Source organism: Amblyraja radiata, chromosome 23, assembly GCF_010909765.2.
Source record: "Amblyraja radiata isolate CabotCenter1 chromosome 23, sAmbRad1.1.pri, whole genome shotgun sequence".
NCBI lineage: Eukaryota > Metazoa > Chordata > Chondrichthyes > Rajiformes > Rajidae > Amblyraja > Amblyraja radiata.
Genome location: NC_045978.1, coordinates 20,924,724 through 20,943,648, shown reverse-complemented (window position 1 = coordinate 20,943,648; position 18,925 = coordinate 20,924,724). Strand labels below are relative to the sequence as shown.

The following is an 18,925-nucleotide window of genomic DNA, read 5'->3' as shown; positions in this document are numbered from 1 at the left end:
CCTGCCGTTCCCCCGCCAGCGCACCGTCTGCGGCTCACGGGTAGAGACGGGCAGAGAGACGGAGGTAGGAAGGGTTCTGTCAGCAAGGCGCTGCTCCCTGTCTCACTGCCAAATCCATCGCTGTCAGCGCCAGAACATCGAGTACTTCCAGACCATGCGCCGGAACCCCGTGTAAACCACTGAGAGAGCGCTGCATCACTACCTTTCCATGACTAACCTACAAATTATCCCTCCTCCCCGCGCGACCACCCCCCCCCCCCCCCCCCCCCCCCCCCCCCCCCCTCTCTCTCTTCCCTGTGCCCCGCCTGGACTCGCACATATTTCTCCCCTTCCTGTGGAGGAAGATGCTGGTTTAAACTCCCTCTCCCCTTCCACCAATATTCCATCCTCTGGCTTCACAATTTGCAAAAAAAGACACAAAGTGCTGGAGTAACTCAGCGAGTCAGGCAGCATCTGTGGAGAACATGGATAGGCAACATTTCGGGTCGGATTCTTATTCAGAAACTTCTTCTATCCTTATCTCACGCCTCTGTCATTTCATCGCTGGTATTTGTCCAGCCATCTGCCTATCCAACTGCATTCCCCCAAACCCATCCCTCTTCCAACTTTCTCCCCCCACCCCCAACCACAATCAGCCTGAAGTATCCTGACCTGAAGGTCACCTATCCATGTTCTCCACTGATGCTGCCTGACATGTTAATTTACTCCAGCACTGTGTCTTTTAATGTAAACCAGCATCTGCAGCTGGGATAGCATAGTGGTGCAGCGGTAGCATTGCTACCTTACAGAGCCAGAGATCCAGGTTCAATCCTGATTAGGGTGAAACCCAAAACATCACCTGTCCATTCCCTCCACAGATGCTGCCTGATCCACTGAATTACCCCCGCACTTGTGTTCTACAACCTGCCTCAACTACAGCAGGTTTGCCACTGCTACACGGGTGGTTTTAAACTGAATAAGGGGGGTGGGGTGTCGAATGGGCTAGTGGAGGATGGAGTTAAAGGGAAAGGGTTTCTTAAATGTGTGAGCGTAGAGACAGAGGGGTGTAAAATGAGGGTAGAAGCAATAGGTAGCAAGGTGAAAAGTAAAAGTGGCAGGCCGGAAAATCCAGGGCTAAAATCAAAAAGGGCCACTTTTCAACAAAATTGTATAAGGGGTAAGAGTGTTGTAAAAACAAGCCTGAAGGCTTTGTGTCTCAATGCAAGGAGCATTCGTAATAAGGTGGATGAGTTGAATGTGCAGATAGCTATTAATGACTATGATATAGTTGGGATCACGGAGACATGGCTCCAGGGTGACCAAGGCTGGGAGCTGAACATCCAGGGATATTCAATATTCAGGAGGGATAGAGAGAAAGGAAAAGGAGGTGGGGTAGCGTTGCTGATTAGAGAGGAGATTAACCCAATGGAAAGGAAGGACATTAGTTTGCAGGATGTGGAATCGGTATGGGTAGAGCTGCGAAACACTAAGGGACAGAAAACGCTGGTGGGTGTTGTGTACAGGCCACCTAACAGTAGTAGTGAAGTTGGAGATGGTATCAAACAGGAAATTAGAAATGCGTGCGACAAAGGCAAAACCGTTATAATGGGTGACTTCAATCTACATATAGATTGGGTGAATCAAATTGGCTGGGGTGCTGAGGAAGAGGATTTTTTGGAATGTATGCGGGATAGTTATCTAAATCAACATGTAGAGGAACCAATGAGAGAGCAGGCTATTTTAGACTGGGTATTGAGTAATGAGGAAGGGTTAGTTAGCAGTCTTGTTGTACGTGCCCCCTTGGGCAAGAGTGACCATAATATGGTTGAGTTCTTCATTAGGATGGAGAGTGACATTGTTAATTCAGAAACAATGGTTCTGAACTTAAAGAAAGGTAACTTTGAGGGTATGAGACGTGAATTGGCCAAGATTGACTGGCAATTAATTCTAAAAGGGTTGACGGTGGATATGCAATGGAAGACATTTAAAGACTGCATGGATGAACTACAAAAATTGTTCATCCCAGTTTGGCAAAAGAATAAATCAGGGAAGGTAGTGCATCCGTGGATAACAAGGGAAATCAGGGATAGTATCAAAGCGAAGGATGATGCGTACAAATTAGCCAGAAAAAGCAGCATACCGGAGGACTGGGAGAAATTCAGAGACCAGCAGAGGAGGACAAAGGGCTTAATTAGGAAAGGAAAAATAGATTATGAAAGAAAACTGGCAGGGAACATAAAAACTGACTGCAAAAGTTTTTATAGATATGTGAAAAGAAAGAGATTAGTTAAAACAAATGTAGGTCCCTTGCAGTCAGAAACGGGTGAGTTGATCATGGGGAACAAGGATATGGCGGACCAATTGAATAACTACTTTGGTTCCGTCTTCACTAAGGAAGACATAAATAATCTGCCGGAAATAGCAGGGGACCGCGGGTCAAAGGAGTTGGAGGAATTGAGTGAAATCCAGGTTAGCCGGGAAGTGGTGTTGGGTAAATTAAATGGATTAAAGGCCGATAAATCCCCAGGGCCAGATAGGCTGCATCCCAGAGTACTTAAGGAAGTAGCTCCAGAAATAGTGGATGCATTAGTAATAATCTTTCAAAACTCTTTAGATTCTGGAGTAGTTCCTGAGGATTGGCGGGTAGCAAACGTAACCCCACTTTTTAAGAAGGGAGGGAGAGAGAAAACGGGGAATTACAGACCAGTTAGTCTAACATCGGTAGTGGGGAAACTGCTAGAGTCAGTTATTAAAGATGGGATAGCAGCACATTTGGAAAGTGGTGAAATCATTGGACAAAGTCAGCATGGATTTACAAAAGGTAAATCATGTCTGACGAATCTTATAGAATTTTTCGAGGATGTAACTAGTAGCGTGGATAGGGAAGAACCAGTGGGTGTGGTGTATCTGGACTTCCAGAAGGCTTTCGACAAGCTCCCACATAAGAGATTAGTTTACAAACTTAAAGCACACGGCATTGGGGGTTCAGTATTGATGTGGATAGAGAACTGGCTGGCAAACAGGAAGCAAATAGTAGGAGTAAACGGGTCCTTTTCACAATGGCAGGCAGTGACTAGTGGGGTACCGCAAGGCTCAGTGCTGGGACCCCAGCTATTTACAATATATATTAATGATCTGGATGAGGGAATTGAAGGCAATATCTCCAAGTTTGCGGATGACACTAAGCTGGGGGGCAGTGTTAGCTGTGAGGAGGATGCTAGGAGACTGCAAGGTGACTTGGATAGGCTGGATGAGTGGGCAAATGTTTGGCAGATGCAGTATAATGTGGATAAATGTGAGGTTATCCATTTTGGTGGCAAAAACAGGAAAGCAGACTATTATCTAAATGGTGGCCGACTAGGAAAAGGGGAGATGCAGCGAGACCTGGGTGTCATGGTACACCAGTCATTGAAAGTGGGCATGAAGGTGCAGCAGGCAGTGAAGAAAGCGAATGGTATGTTAGCTTTCATAGCAAAAGGATTTGAGTATAGGAGCAGGGAGGTTCTACTGCAGTTGTACAGGGTCTTGGTGAGACCACACCTGGAGTATTGCGTACAGTTTTGGTCTCCAAATCTGAGGAAGGACATTATTGCCATAGAGGGAGTGCAGAGAAGGTTCACCAGACTGATTCCTGGGATGTCAGGACTGTCTTATGAAGAAAGACTGGATAGACTTGGTTTATACTCTCTAGAATTTAGGAGATTGAGAGGGGATCTTATAGAAACTTACAAAATTCTTAAGGGGTTGGACAGGCTAGATGCAGGAAGATTGCTCCCGATGTTGGGGAAGTCCAGGACAAGGGGTCACAGCTTAAGGATAAGGGGGAAATCCTTTAAAACCGAGATGAGAAGAACTTTTTTCACACATAGAGTGGTGAATCTCTGGAACTCCCTGCCACAGAGGGTAGTCGAGGCCAGTTCATTGGCTATATTTAAGAGGGAGTTAGATGTGGCCCTTGTGGCTAAGGGGATCAGAGGGTATGGAGAGAAGGCAGGTACGGGATACTGTGTTGGATGATCAGCCACGATCATATTGAATGGCGGTGCAGGCTCGAAGGGCCGAATGGCCTAATCCTGCACCTAATTTCTATGTTTCTATGTTTCTATCTTCTGGAATTTAATGTTTGTATTTCACATAATTTTAGAATTGTACAGCAAAGAAATGGCCCTTCCATCCATGCTAACCTTTTTGTACATCTACAGTTATTCCATTTGCATGAAATGGGAACGGATCATCCTCTGCCTTGCCTGATTTCATGTCTTTCTAAATAACTTAAATCCAGTAATTGTTTCTGATTCCACCACCTCATTTGGCAGATTCTGGATATCAACTGCCATGAATGGTACCTCTAAGATTCCCTTTAAATCTCCTTCCTCTCACCGCAGGGCCCGTCCCACTGCTGTACTGTTCCATGTTCTAATAAAGAGACACTCATTTAATACTGAGGTCAGGAAGAATTTATTTTCAAAAGGTTGTGAGTCTTTAAAACTTTACCACAGAGAGCAGGGACTAGGAACAGAGCCCATGAGTATATTCATGTTGAGATGGAGTTTTAATCAAGGAATCAAGGTTATGGGCAAAATGATCTTGAGAAATGTTGGATCAACCATGATCCTATTGAATGATGAAGCAAGTTCAATGGGCTGAATGGCCTGCTCCAATTCCTACTTCTCATGGTCTTATGGACAGTAATACTTATGGCAGTAGTTTCCGGATCACAATAGCACAGTTTTGGAGCTGCTGCCCCAGATACCCAGGTTCGATCCTAACCTCAGATGCTGTCCGTTTGTGGAATTTGCATGTTCTCCCTGTGACCACGTGGTTTCCTCCAAGTGCTCTGGTTTCCTCCCACATCCCAAAGACATGCGGGTTTGTAGGTTAATTGGCCCTCTGTAAATCATCCTTAGTGTGTAGGGTGTGGATGAGAAAGTGGGATAACATAGAACTAGGTGAATTGGTGATCAATTGTTTCCATGGACGATGAGCCAAAGGGCCTGCTTCCATTTTGTATCTCTAAACTAAACTAAATCTATTTGCATTATTTGCTCTTTGTTTCAGGGATCCCTGAAACACCTGGACAAGAGAGACATCTATGTCAGACTCCTATTCATAGACTATAGCTCTGCCTTTAATATCAATATACCATCTAAGCTTATCACCAAACTCACAGGACTTGGTGTCAGCACTCATCTCTGCAACTGGATCCTGGATTTCCTGACCAACAGACCCCAATCAGTGAGGTTATCTTCAATAATCCTCAACACTGGTGCTCTGCAATTATGTGTTCTCAGACCCCTTCTTTACTCCTTGTACACCCATGACTGTGCAGCCATGTACAAATCTAATTCAATTTTCAAATTTGCAGATGACACCATCATTGAGGACCGGATATCAAATAATAATGAGACGGAGTACAGGAAGGAGATTGAGAACCTTGTGTCCTGGTGTCGAGACAACAACATTTCTTTCAATGTCAGCAAGACTTAGTGATTGACTTCAGGAAACGAAGTGCGACACATACCCCGATTTGCATTGACAGCGCCAAAGTAGAGATGATTGAAAACTTCAAATTCCTAGGAGTCAACATCGCCAACAACTTCTCCTGACCACCCATATTGAAGCAATGGCCAAGAATGCACACCAACACCTTTATACCCTTAGATGGCTTAGGAAGTTTGGCATGTCCCCGACAACTCTCCGCAACTTCTACAGATGCGCCATACAGTTGAAAGCATTTTATCGGGATGCATCACAGCTTGGTTTGGGAACAGCTCCAAACCAAAACCACAAGAAATTGCAGCGAATTGTGGACGCAGCCCAGACCATCACACAAACCAACCTCCTGTTGACTCCATTTATACCTCACGCTGCCTCGGCAAAGCCAGCAGCATAACCAAGGATGAGTTGCACCCTGGGCACTCCCTCTTCTCCCATCTGCCATCAGGCAAAAGGTATAAAAGTGTGAAAACGCACACTACCAGATTCAGGGACAGTTTCTTCCCAGCTGTTATCAGGCAACTGATTCATCCTAGCACAACCTGAACTGCTATCTACCTCATTGGTGACCCACGGACTACCCTTGATCAGACTGTGCTGGCTTTACCTTGCACTAAACATTATTCCCTTATCATGTATTTCTTGCAGTTTTGGATAGCAGTAACAGGATTGGTCCAAGTCAGCATGAAATTATGAAGGGAAATCCTGCTTGACTAATCTTCTGGAATTCTTTGAGGATGTGACGAGTAAAATGGATGAAGGAGAGCCAGTGGATGTAGTGTATCTGGACTTTCAGAAAGCCTTTGATAAGGTCCCACACAGGAGATTAGTGGGCAAAATTAGAGCGCATGGTATTGGGAGTAGGATATTGGCATGGATAGAGGATTGATTGGCAAACAGGAAACAAAGAGTAGGAATAAACGAGTCCTTGTCAGAATGGCAGGCAGTGGCGAGTGGAGTGCCGTAAGGCCCGGTGCTGTGGCCGCAACTATTTACAATATTAAGGATTTAGATGATTGAATTAAAAGTAACACTAGCAAATTTGCAGATGACACAAAGCTGGGTGGCAGTGTGAACTGTGAAGAGGATGCTAGGAAGTTGCAGGATGACTTGGATAGGTTGAGTGAGTGGGCAGATGCATGGCAGATGCAGTATAAATTAGATAAATGCGAAGTTATCCACATTTGCGGCAAGAACAAGGAGGCAGATTATTATCTCATTTGTGTCAGATTAGAAAAAAGGGAAGAGCAATGAGCCGGGGTGTGAAGCAGTGAAGTGTGAAGCAGGCAGTGAAGAAAGCTAATGGCATGTTGACCATAACGAGAAGATTTGAGTATAGGAATAAAGAGGTCCTTCTGCAGTTGTACAGGGCCCTGGTGAGACCAAATCTGGAGTATTGTGTGCAGTTTTGGTCTCCTAATTTGAGGAAGGACATCCTTGCTATTGAGGCAGTGCAGCGTAGGTTCACGAGGTTAATTCCCGGGATGGCGGGACTGTCATATGAGGAAAGATTGGAAAGACTGGGCTTGTATTCACTGGAATTTAGGATGAGAGGTGATCTTATAGAAACATGTAAAATTATACGAGGACTGGACAAGCTAGATGCAGGAAAATTTTCCCAATGTTGGGGGAGTCCAGAATCAAGGGCCACAGTCTAAGAATAAAACTGATATGAGAAAAATATTTTCACCCAATGAGTTGTGAATTTGTGGAATTCTCTGCCACCGAAGGCAGTAGGGGCCAATTCACTGGATGAATTTAAAAGAGAGTTAGATAGAGCTCTGGGGGCTAACAGAATCAAGGGATATGGGGAGAAGGCAGGCAGGGGTTTCTGATTGTGGATGATCAGCCATGATCATAATGAATTGCGGTGCTGTCTCGAAGGGCCAAATAGCCTCCTCCTGCACCTATTTTCTATGTATCTATATGCTGTAAATGGCTTGATTGTAATCATGTTTTGTGTTTCTGCTGATTGGTTAGCACACAACAAAAGCTTTTCACTGTACCTCGGTACACGTGACAATAAACTAAACTGAACTGACCATGTTCTCTAGGGCAGCTCCCTGACCCGCTGCATATTTTCTTTAACTCTTGAATCTGGATTGCACCCAGAACACTCACATGATTCATAATATCTTCTAAACTTACTCGACTCCTGTCTGAGATTCATTCCTCACTCCTTATATGCTCAGGAAATGTTTGACAAGCTCCTGGAAAAAACTAAACAAAGGATTGTTTGTTGTAAGTAAGATGTTACCCTGTGTGGTAGGTTCTAATAGTGTGGGATATTTTAAATCTTTTTAAGTGTGCCATGACGAAGGAAAAAGCTTTGTATAACATAGATCATAGCTCAACAATGACATCAGTTTCTCTGTTAAAATGTTCCGTCATCTTGCTTCTATGGATTTGCACTCCCTATCTCTCCTTTTATGTATGTGACCCACAGGTGGAAATTAATCAACTATTCATGGTTTCCATATATTTATTTAGTCAATTCCTCGTGTAGCAACTGGTGTTGCCACCATGAGTGATGACTGTTTAGTTTCATTTAGTTTAGCATAGTTTTGTTCAGAGATACAGTGTGCAAACAGGCCCTTTGCCCACCATCGATCACCCTGTAAACTAGCTCTATCCTACCTTCACATCCTACACACTAAGGGCAATGAACGGAAGCCAATTAACCTACAAACCTGCATGTCTTTGGAATGTTAGAGGAAATCGGAGCACCCAGCAAAAACCTACGTGATCACAGGGAGAACATGCAAACTCCACACAGACAGCAGCCAAGGTCAGGATCGAATCCGGGTCCAGCCCTACCGCTGTGCCATTGTGTTGCGATGTTTTATTCCATATAAAAGACAGATATACATAATCATGGCTATGGTCAAGCAGCTGAAATCCATTGCACAGCGATGCAGCTGGTACTGAAAATGACATAGACTAGAGAGCAAAACAAGGGACAGAGGGCTGTGGGTGCCTGGAACACACTGCCGGGAGTAGTGGTGGAGGCAGATGTGATAGTGTCATTTAAGAGGTGTTTAGATAGGCACATGGATATGCAGGGAATGGAGGGCTATGGATCATGTGCAGGCAGTTGAGATTAATTTATTTTGAAATTACGTTCACCACAGACATTTGTGGACTGAAGGGCCTGTTCCTCATTTGTACTATTCTATGTTTTATCCTTGATATACTAAATTATCACGAGATAGATTTTTAAATATCACGTAAGAACATTAAATATCACAGAACCTCGAAGCCGTTACAGAACATGATGGCATCTGAGACTAGAGTGCTTTTGCTTACTTAAAATTGAAGGTGTAATCTGTGTGAACATGTAGCTGTTGGTACATTGATTTCATTGAATTAAATCGTCAAGAGTTGAAGGCTTGTGGACCAATCTCTTCAACCCAGAAATGAACAGAACAGTGAAGAGGGATACAAACAAGGTTCTGGTGGACATAACTGGAATGGGTAGACACAAGGCCAATGCCATGGATATCAGCCTCGAACGCCAAGATATCTTACAGTAAATCTAGTACCCTTTATGGTTTTTCTGTGCACTGTGTATGGTGATTGTAATCATGTATGTTATTTGCTTTGACTGGATAGCATGCAAACAAAGGTTTTTCATTGTACCTTGGTGCAGTGTAATGAAATGGAGACAAGTGTGAAGCGATTAATATTGGTGCAAAGTTTGAGGCTAGCCAATATTAGCACGCTTGCAAAGAAAGTACAAAGAATGGGGAGGTCTGCCTGGAGTGTGGAGGATGTGGTGTTGCACCATTTTGGGGTAACGTGTGCTCTTCAAGTCACTCAAATGTCTTGGCTGATTTTAATACCATAGTCTCTGCCTACCATTTGATCCTTGTGATCCTCCAAGTCAAGGTTTTTTGTGCATCTCTAATTCCTTTAGCCCAGGCATAGGTGGATGTGCCTTTAATGGCTTGCCTTAGTCCTTCAGCTCTGTGCAACCCCCTCTGCATGTCCTCCCCTCATTCTCCTTTTAAAACCTACAACTAAAAATATTTTGACAGGTACATGGATAGGACACGATTTAGAGGGATATGGGCCAAACGCAGGCAGGTGGGACGGGTGTTGATGGGACACTGTGGATGGCTCGATTGATATTGTTGACTGGTTAGCACGCAACAAAAGCTTTTCACTGTATCTCGGTACACGTGACAATAAACTAAACTCACATGTTGGTCAGTGGGCTGTGGGATAAAAGGCCTGTTCCACGCTGAATGACTATGACTCAATAACTCTACTTTGTTTTTTTATAGCCAGCACGTGAAAAGATGGTGATTGTCAAGGTAATTGTCACAGGTAATGTAATAATGGTGTGTTGCGACACAGTAGTGTTGCATTAACTGTGCTCAGTCGGATACATTCCAATTCAGTGGAACAATACAGCTGTGGCTTAGTTCATTTTCATTCAGTACAGCTCTCAGTTTAAACGATTACACTAAATGTTATATTTTACGGTATTTGTATCGACATTATTGGTAGAATTTGTATTTAACTAGATATCAACACAGGTCTATGGTCTTTGTAATCAGAAATAGCTGCACCATATAATCTTGCTCTTTGGTGACTTGGTCCCCTCCTCTATCTCTTTGTCTGTCTGTCTCTCTCTGCATACAATGTTCCCACTGACATAAAGCTTATGTTTTCAATAGTATTTTGCAGTTGCCTTTCATTCCAGTTTCATTAGTGTCTACTCTGTTCTATTTAACTGTTACTTTGTATTTCAAGAACATGTGCTCCTGGATTAACTTGTCATAATAGTGTTAGCTCCTGCTAAATTGAACTGAGATCTTTTGACAGAGTTATTTGCATAAAAATCTCTTTATTTGTGAATATTCTACTTGCTTTTTTTGCTTCCTCTCTAGTCTCCACTTTACATTAACAGCAAACTTCAGGAAACATTATTCACCGTTAGATTAAATCTTCAATTTGTATACTTAAACTAAATCCACTTTTTAAAATCCTTGATTTTTTTTTTCTGGACCATACTTCCTTGACTCCATAACTTCTCATTTATAACCTCAATTTTCTGGATATATTATTTCAATGGTTCTATTGTTAATGCCTCTTAAGCATATATTTTACACTAAATAATAAATAAACGTCAAAAATAATTAATAAGCTGTAAGTGGGCTGGGACATCATGAGCACCTCAGTAATGTGTGGCTCCCTTAATATGGGAATGATATGTTGAATGTTGCATCCTAAAATTTGTGTGCTGTCTAATAGTTTAGTTTAGTGCAAGTAAGTGAGAAAAGAGCAACAAGTGGAATTATTTTTGCTGCATGGTGTTTTGTGCACCATCTGTAGTCCAATCGATTTCAATGATCTTGTTACAAAACAAAAGACACAAAGCGCTGGAGTAACTCAGCGGGTCAGGCAGAATCTCTGGAGGACATGGATAGGTGATCTTTCAGGTAGGGGCCCTTCTTCAGGCTGACTGTAGGAGGGTGTGGGGGAGGGGGGGGGGGTAGGAAGCTGGAAGAGAGGAGGGACAGGACAAACCTGTGCCCTTTAATATTAATTCCCCAACTCTGGGCAAAAGACTGTGCATTCACCCCAACAGTTCCCCGCATAGTTTTATACACTTCTATTAAATCACCCTCATCCTCTTGCGCCCCGTGGAATAAAGTCTTAGTTTGCCCCACCACTCCCTATAGCTCAGACCCTCACGTCCCAGCAACATCCTCGTAATTCTACTCTGCACCCTTTCCAGCTTGACAACTTCTTTCCGAAAGCAGGGTAGCCAAAACTGAACACAATACTCCGAATGTGGGCTCACCAATGTTTTGTACAACTGTAACATGACCTCCGAATCTCCATACTCAATACTCTGACTGATGAACAAAAGTCTTTTTGACCACCATTTCTACCTGTGAACCCACTTTCAGGGAACTGTGTACCTGCACTCGAAAATTTCTGTGCAGAAAAGGACTGCAGATGCTGGTTTATGCTGGAGATAGACACAAAATGTTGGAGTAACTCAGCAGGTCAGGCAGCATCTCTGGAGAAAAGGAATAGGTGATGTTTCAGGTCGGAGCCCTTCTTCAGACTTTGAAGAAGTTCCAACCTAAAACATCGCCTATTTTTTTCCTTCAGAAATACTGCCTGACAAGCTGAGTTACTCCAGCACTTTGTGTCTTTCTCTTAGATTTCTGCTCCTGTTTGCTATGTCGTACAATCCTTACACTCGTTTCTCTCAACAACCAAGGATGTAGCTAGGTTTGTAGTATCATCTCCCAATCAATTCCTACCTCATCCCTCATCTCTGCCGTCTCCCCGCCCACTGAGATTTTAACGATGACCTCTTCAATGGTGAAGACTAATACAAACTGCTCATTCAGTACTCTAGTGGTGTCTACTGCCTAATTGGTACACCCGGTCTTACAATATACTTATTAATTACAATGCAAAGGGAGACTTTTATACTCCCCTTCTTTTTAACTACCATTATATTTAAGCAAATGTACTCATAATGTACATGTTAAGAACATTCAACATAGAACATAGCGCAGTACAGCACAGGAACCGGCCCTTCGGACCATAATGTCTGTGCCCAACATGATGCCTAGTTAAACTAATTTAATTTGCCTGCATGTAATCCATATTCCTCCATTCCTAGCATATCCGTGTGCCTATCCAAAGGGCTCTTAAACGGCACTATCTTATCTACCTCCACCAACCCTCATGGCAATGCGTTCCAGGCAACCACTGTGTAAAAAACTTGCATTGTAATAAGGGGTAAGCCATTTAGAACAGAGATGAGGAAATGCTTTTTCATACAGAGAGTTGTGAGTCTGTGGAATGTCTGCCTCAGAGGGCGGTGGAGGCCGGTTCTCTGATTGCTTTCAAGAGAGATTTAGATAGAGCTCTTAAGGATAGCAGAGTCAATGGATATGGGGAGAAGGCAGGAACGGGGTACTGATTGTGGATGATCAGCCATGATCACATTGAATGGCGGTGCTGGCTCGAAGGGCTGAATGGCCTACTCCTGCACCTATTGTCTATTGTCTATAAACTTTGCCCCTTTCACCTTAAATCTAGTATTTGACATTTTCACCCTGGGATAATGGATCTGACTGTCTACCCTATCTATGCCTCTCGTCGTTTTATGTAACACTGTGAGGCATAGATTTATAAAATTATGAGAGGCATATATAAATGTTAGATGTGTTGGAAGGAACTGCAGATGCTGCTTAATACCAAAAATAGACACTAAATAAGCAATATATAAATGCTAGATCTTGTATAAAAAATCAGAATATAAGATGGACATTCCTGCAATGGTTTTTGATGCACCGCATATAGACAACTATGTTGCAATATTCTGTAGCCCGTGGATTGGAGATTTTATAAGACGCTTATGTACACATCTGCCAGAGATGATTATAGGACAGAGAAAGGACAAGTACGTTATGTCACGATGGGGGACCCGGTGGGGGAGAACGAAGGGGGACCCGGCGGCGGGGAGGTGCGTTGGGGCCGCCGAGAACAAAGAGGGCCCCGGTGGGGGGAGGGGCGGGGGCATGCTGCCATGTGCGGCGGCAGGCAGTAGATAAACCTTCACATCTTTGTCGGCGTGGTGACACATGTACTGCCGAGGCGAAGTATGCTGCGTGATTATTTGCAAAACAAAGCATCTCACAGTACCTAGGTACAAGTGCTAATAAAGTGTAATTGAGTCATTGAATCATTCATCTCATCGATTGCAACCCTTGCAATCTGAATGGATTATGTCACCCTCGGTCTCCAGACTGGACATTCGGCCAGAACAGCCTCAGGCTCTCGGCCTCGGACTCCGAGGACAGTGTACCACAGCAATAGCCCGCCTCCAGGGCATCCCCACTGCCCCCGTCCCACTTGCCTCCCACCGCACCCTCGCTTTCCCAACAGGCCCCAGAGCGGAGCTTCAGCCCTCGTTCCCCACCCAGTCTCTGACCTCGCGAGTCGCACAGTGGCGCAGCAGGTAGAGCTGCTCCTTCGAGAGACCCGGGTTCAATCCTGACTACGGGTGGAGTTTGCACGTTCTCCTTGTGACCACGTGGGCTTTCCTCTCTGACCCCAAAGACGAGCAGGTTTGTAGTTTAATTGACTTCTGTAAATTGTAAATAGTCCCCAGCGTACAGGGTGATCGCTGGTCAGCACGGATTCGATGGGCCGAGGTGGCTGTTTCTGCACTTTATATATAAAGTCCAAAGAATGCCCTTCCTGTAGAAGTGAGCTCTGTAAAGGGAGACAAAGTGTATTTGCAAAGAGAAATATTTTAGTAACAGTGTCTCCCGTAGCGAGGGGACATTTCTGCACAGTTTGTTTGCTACTTGCAGTTATCTCTTTCATTGAGCTTCATTTGGATTAAACACTGGCAGCGGGGTGATGTGTCTACAGTGTGTGTGTGTGAGGATAGTGACAATCTACTTGCAGGGAGGCATCTCTGCGGCCGGGCACCAGTCATCCCAACGCGCTGCCTGTGACTATGAATAAAGAACTCAAAGGAACATCATTAAGTCATAGTCACAGAACCATACACCTCGGAAACAGGCTCTTTGGCCCAACTCGTCCATGCCGACCAAAATACCCCACCATAAGGTCATAAGTGACGGGAGCAGAATTAGGCCATTCGGCCCATGAAGTCTTGCCCATGCAATCATAGCTGATCTCTCCTAACCCCATTCATAACCCCTATCTAAGATAGCCCCATTTGCCGGGGCTTGGACCTTATCCCCCTAAAACTTTTCTACCCAAGTGTCTTGTAAATGTTCTTATAGTACATGCCTCAACTACTTCTATAGGAAGGAACTGCAGATGCTGGTTTACACCAAAGATAGACAAAATGCTGGAGTAACTCAGCGGGTCAGGCAGCATCTCTGGAGAGAAGGAATGGGTGACATTTCGGTCTTAACCCGAAACGTCAACCATTCCTTCTCTCTTGAGGTGCTGCCTGTCCCGCTGAGTAACTGCAGCATTTTGTGTCTTGCCTCAACTACTTCCTGTGGCAGCTGATTTCATATACCCCCCAAAAAAAATGCCCCTCAGGTTCCTATTAAACTCTTCCCATCTCCCCTGGTTCTCGATTCCCCTACTCTGGGTAAAAGATTCTGTGCATTCACCCTATCTATTCCCCTCATTATTTTTATACACCTCTATAAGATTACCCCTCAACCTCCTGCACTCCAAGGACTAAATTCCTAGCCTGCCCAACCTCTCCTTATACCCCAGGTGTTGCCAGAATCTTCTCTCTCTGTACTCTTTCCAGTTTAATGACATCTTGACCAAAAACTGAACACAGTACAATACTCCAAATGCTGCCTCGCCGATGCCTTGTACAAACGTCAGAACGTATGATCCCAACACACTGACCGCGGGAAGCTCGGGAAGGAGAAAAGCAGACGCTGAATAAATCGGCGGTACATGGCACGCAAACTCCGGGCAGGCTGGCTGGGAGGCGGGAGCTGCAGAGAACGTGGAATGTTCACAACAATCCCCAGGGATCTCACGCCGTTTCTTCCACCCTCATTCCCAGCCTAGTGTCGGCAGGTGGATGGCGATTCGGTTGCCGGGTCGGAAGATGTAATCCGGAGAGAGCCGAAGGAGTTATCGGGGAGGAGAAGGACTCTTGGAGCAAGAGTCAACAGACTGCTGCTAAATGTGACTTTTGATCGCGGGCAGGCGAGTTACAGAGACGGGCATCTTGCTGCGATGACAGATTAAAGGGCGAGCGATCGCATTTAGAGGTGAGTTAGAGACGCGAATGAAGTTGCTGTGGATATTTCACATCATGTACAGCCGAAGCTGCGACTGCATGGGTTGGGATAAAGTGCCGGGGGAGTGAGACATTTAAAGCGGCGGCGACTCCGGGGCCCGAGGGCGATGGATGCAGGCGACACCGCCCTGTGAACAGATTCATGGCTCGGTTCCAGACGAGCCCTGTCTCACCGCTGGTGATAAGACGCCATTGTACAACCTCCGTCCTCTCCCTCAATGCCTGGACGGCGCGCCCCGAAACCCCGAGCATTCAATTGGAACCGGTAGAAAATCGGACAGGATTCCCATCAGTCAACTGTCACAGTCGGTACTCATCAGATCTCGCCAATATATTTCTGCGGTTGATGAAATAACGGATGGCATGAAACTTAGTGCGTTTAGGAGAATAAGAAGGAGAACAAAGAGAAACGGGTGTGACCGGGGATGAGTTGCTATTAGCACCCCGCCCTCTCCCGCAGCCCCTGAACTCATCTTGCCCACGGTTCAGTCGTTAACCCATGAAGGGCGCCGAGGGATAAAATATTTAACCCCTGCCTTTGTCCCATTTTGTTGCATCGTCTCGGAGTTCCGGATTCGGGCGATCCGATGCCAGGAAAAAAACGCTCCCAAATGAGGATATAAATATCTAAAATAAAAACGAAGGCGAAAATGGGTAGGAGGAGCGGGGACAGCGCTTTACTGCAAAGTGGAGCGGTGTCATTGTGAAAGGAACACGGGTTGAGGATCAAAGGGTTAAGGAGGCAGGTAAGCAAAGCGCTGCTCCCTCCCTGTGGACAAGTCAGTGCTGACTACACGTCCAAGGGGAGCGAGTAGCGGCGCCGCTCAAACAGTTGGGAACACAGCATCTTCAACACTGAACTATACCGAGGAGCTTGTTCAGCTGATGTGACCGGGTGTCTATCCATGGGTTGTATATTTTCTTTCTAATGATAAAGGGGGTGGGGGGAGGGGGGGGGTCCTAGGGTGGATCTGGGTGTTTTTAAGCTTCATAAGCTTCACGCGTAAAGGACGTGGAAACCCCGTTTCATATATACCCCATCCTCAGAGTGAGAAAGTTGTCTCTCGGATTTCTATGAAATCTTTTCCCCCTCACCTTAAACATACGTTATCTGATGTTTTTATTCCCTAACCCTGGGGAAAAAGACTCTCATTAGCTCGCCTAGTGTGCTCTCTGTCTGGAATTTGCACGTTCTCTCTGTGACCGTGTTGGTTTCCTCCGGGTGCTCCGGTTACTAGGTTAGAAACCCAGGTTTGTAGATTAGCTGGTCTCTTTAAATTGCCCCCAAAGTGTGGAGAGTGGATGGGAATGTGGGATAACATAACTGGTGTGAACGGGTGATGGATGGTCGGCGTGGACTCGGCGGGTTGAAGGGCCTGTTGTATCTCTTAACAAAACTAGACAAAACTCTGCATTTACCCTTTCTCTTCTTGTTTCCAGTTTTGCAGGGTTCTTGCCGAGCATCGCTGGGATGTGCAGAGCAAACCATCACCAATGGCGTGTGCGGAATGTTACCACCCACTAGAAGTGAGTGACCAAGACCTAGAACTCAGCGGCCTCGGCTCCCGGCCTCAGCTGGCGGCGAACGGCGCTCCCTGCAAGCGCCAGCTTTCAGCACCGAGGATAGCGCCGCCTGCTCCGGATCAAGTGCAGGAGACTTCCTTCACTTCTCACCCCGAGCCGTCTGGTCTGCCCACCGTCCACGGGAGCCGGGCTGAGGTCGTGAATTCCCATTGCAACCGGGACAGACCCCAGGAAACGTCACCTCGCTCCGAGGAGGAGCCTGAACCCGAGGCGAATGGCCAGTCGGTTGACTATGGGTTCATGGTGGCGCTGGTATTTCTGGTGGCCGGCATCTCCTTGGTCGTTGTAGCCTATGCCATCCCGAGAGAGTCCAGGGTGGATCCGGACACGGTGACGGCCCGGGAGATGGAGAGGCTGGAGTTACACTACGCTCTCTTGGGCTCGCATCTGGACAAGTGCATCATCGCCGGCCTGGGTCTGCTGACTTTGGGAGGCATGCTGCTCTCCTTGTTGCTCATGGTCTCCATCTGCAAGGGTGACCTATACGCCAGGAGGAACTTCATGGTGACTGGCAGGGCCAGGAAGACCTACGGCTCCATCAATCTGAGAATGAAGCCGTTGGACGGAGAAGGGCATCAGTCCCTGGTGGAGTCGGAGGTGGTACAGATATGTGAGAATCTCGGCCAGACCGGCTCTTGAGGGAATACTGCCGCTCCCTCAACTCTTCGCCCCGTTCCTCCAACCGCGAGAGTTCCCTTATGAAAAGAGTATTTAAATGCATGTATTTATTATACATTTTCTTTTGGTGAGGAAATGCCACAGGACATACTCGGAACCGACCCTGTAAACCTCGTGGCAACTCAGCTGGACCATAGACGCCATCTCAATCCCAAGGATTCAAACTTTGGTCAGGGGGAGATTGGGGTTAAATTCGTGTTACCGCCATAGAATTTAAGGAGGACGGCAGATGGGGAGGGAGTGGGAGTCGGATAGGTCGCCACCCTTTAAATTTGAGTCATTATGTGCAGTTGTCAATAGGTCTGCTGTCTAAATAATGTGGTACATTGATTGCCACATATTGCATCATCTGTTGGGTCCCACACATATTCACCGAATTGTTAGCGCACAAGAGGCAGTAAGATTGAGCCAACAATGTCTAAAGACAGTTACCAGGAATATTTGGTCCTACACTAGTTTGAACCCATACATATTGATCTCCAGATCCTTGGAGCACATGCAGATCACACTTCGCACATTCAATTCCAGGTAAATAAGTTAATGTTCATATGTTATAGGAGCAGAAGTAGGCCATTTGGCCATTAAGTGTAGTCCCGTCCGTCATTCAATCATGGTTGATCTATCTTTCTTTCTCAAACCCATTCTCCTGCCTTCGCCCCATAACCCTTATATTAATCCTTACTAATCAAAAATCTATCAATCTCCGCCTTAAAAATATCAATTGACTTGGCCTCCACAGCTATCTGTGGCAATGTATTCCACAGATTCACCGCACTCTGACTAAAGAAATTCCCCCACATCTCCTTTCTGAACACAAATGTTTCTGTAGCTCCTTTGCTGACCTTAGGATGTCTTGGAAAATTTAAATGCTGATTTAACTTTTAAATATGGGTATCTAATAATGGATTTGAGTTGTACTGTAACATAACCCAGAACTTCACTGAACTCTAGAGACTATTATAGCACATTGGCAACTTGCACACCAAGTATGCTCCCACAAATGACAATGTTTTAATAATTACTCTTTTCTAAGGGATAAGCATTGTCCAGCTCACCAGGAATCACTCCCTTGCTGTTCTCGAGACTGAGATAAGAATGAGCCTCACCTTAGCCATAAAGGGCACCTCAAACATTTCGACAGTCCGTCAGTTCCCCACTGCATCCCTATGGTTTGTGCTCAACTTTCTGGAGTGGGTCATAACTTGCCCATGTACTAGAGTGCTACCACTGACCAACAATATCTTCAAGCTACATCCCATACAATCCAAACTTGATCATATTAGCTGCCTTTTTGAGGCAGAACTTCCCATAATTCCCTTCAATACCTGCAATGACATAGGAGCAGAATTAGGCCATTCAGCCCATCGAGTGCGTTCTACTATTTAATCATGATTAATC

The 18,925-nt window shown here is 45.4% G+C and overlaps 1 protein-coding gene across 2 annotated transcripts; it reads left to right on the top strand.

Moving 5' to 3' along the window:
- The first annotated feature begins 14,870 nt into the window (after positions 1–14,870).
- tmem74b (transmembrane protein 74B) lies at positions 14,871–18,177 on the top strand. 2 transcript variants are annotated; one of them, XM_033041718.1, is made up of 2 exons: positions 14,871–15,236; positions 16,706–18,177. In XM_033041718.1, the coding sequence occupies exon 2, from the start codon at positions 16,760–16,762 to the stop codon at positions 17,486–17,488; it is 729 nt and encodes a 242-aa protein (XP_032897609.1). In that variant the 5' UTR covers positions 14,871–15,236; positions 16,706–16,759; the 3' UTR covers positions 17,489–18,177. The 2 variants fall into 2 exon arrangements, with proteins under 2 accessions (XP_032897609.1, XP_032897608.1); XM_033041717.1 differs by having other exon boundaries at positions 14,874–15,236; positions 16,714–18,177.
- Positions 18,178–18,925: the final 748 nt, after the last annotated feature.

Bases quoted from the DNA above. Each gene is read 5' to 3' on its own strand.
- tmem74b (XM_033041718.1), top strand. From the start codon at position 16,760: ATGGCGTGTGCGGAATGTTACCACCCACTAGAAGTGAGTGACCAAGAC.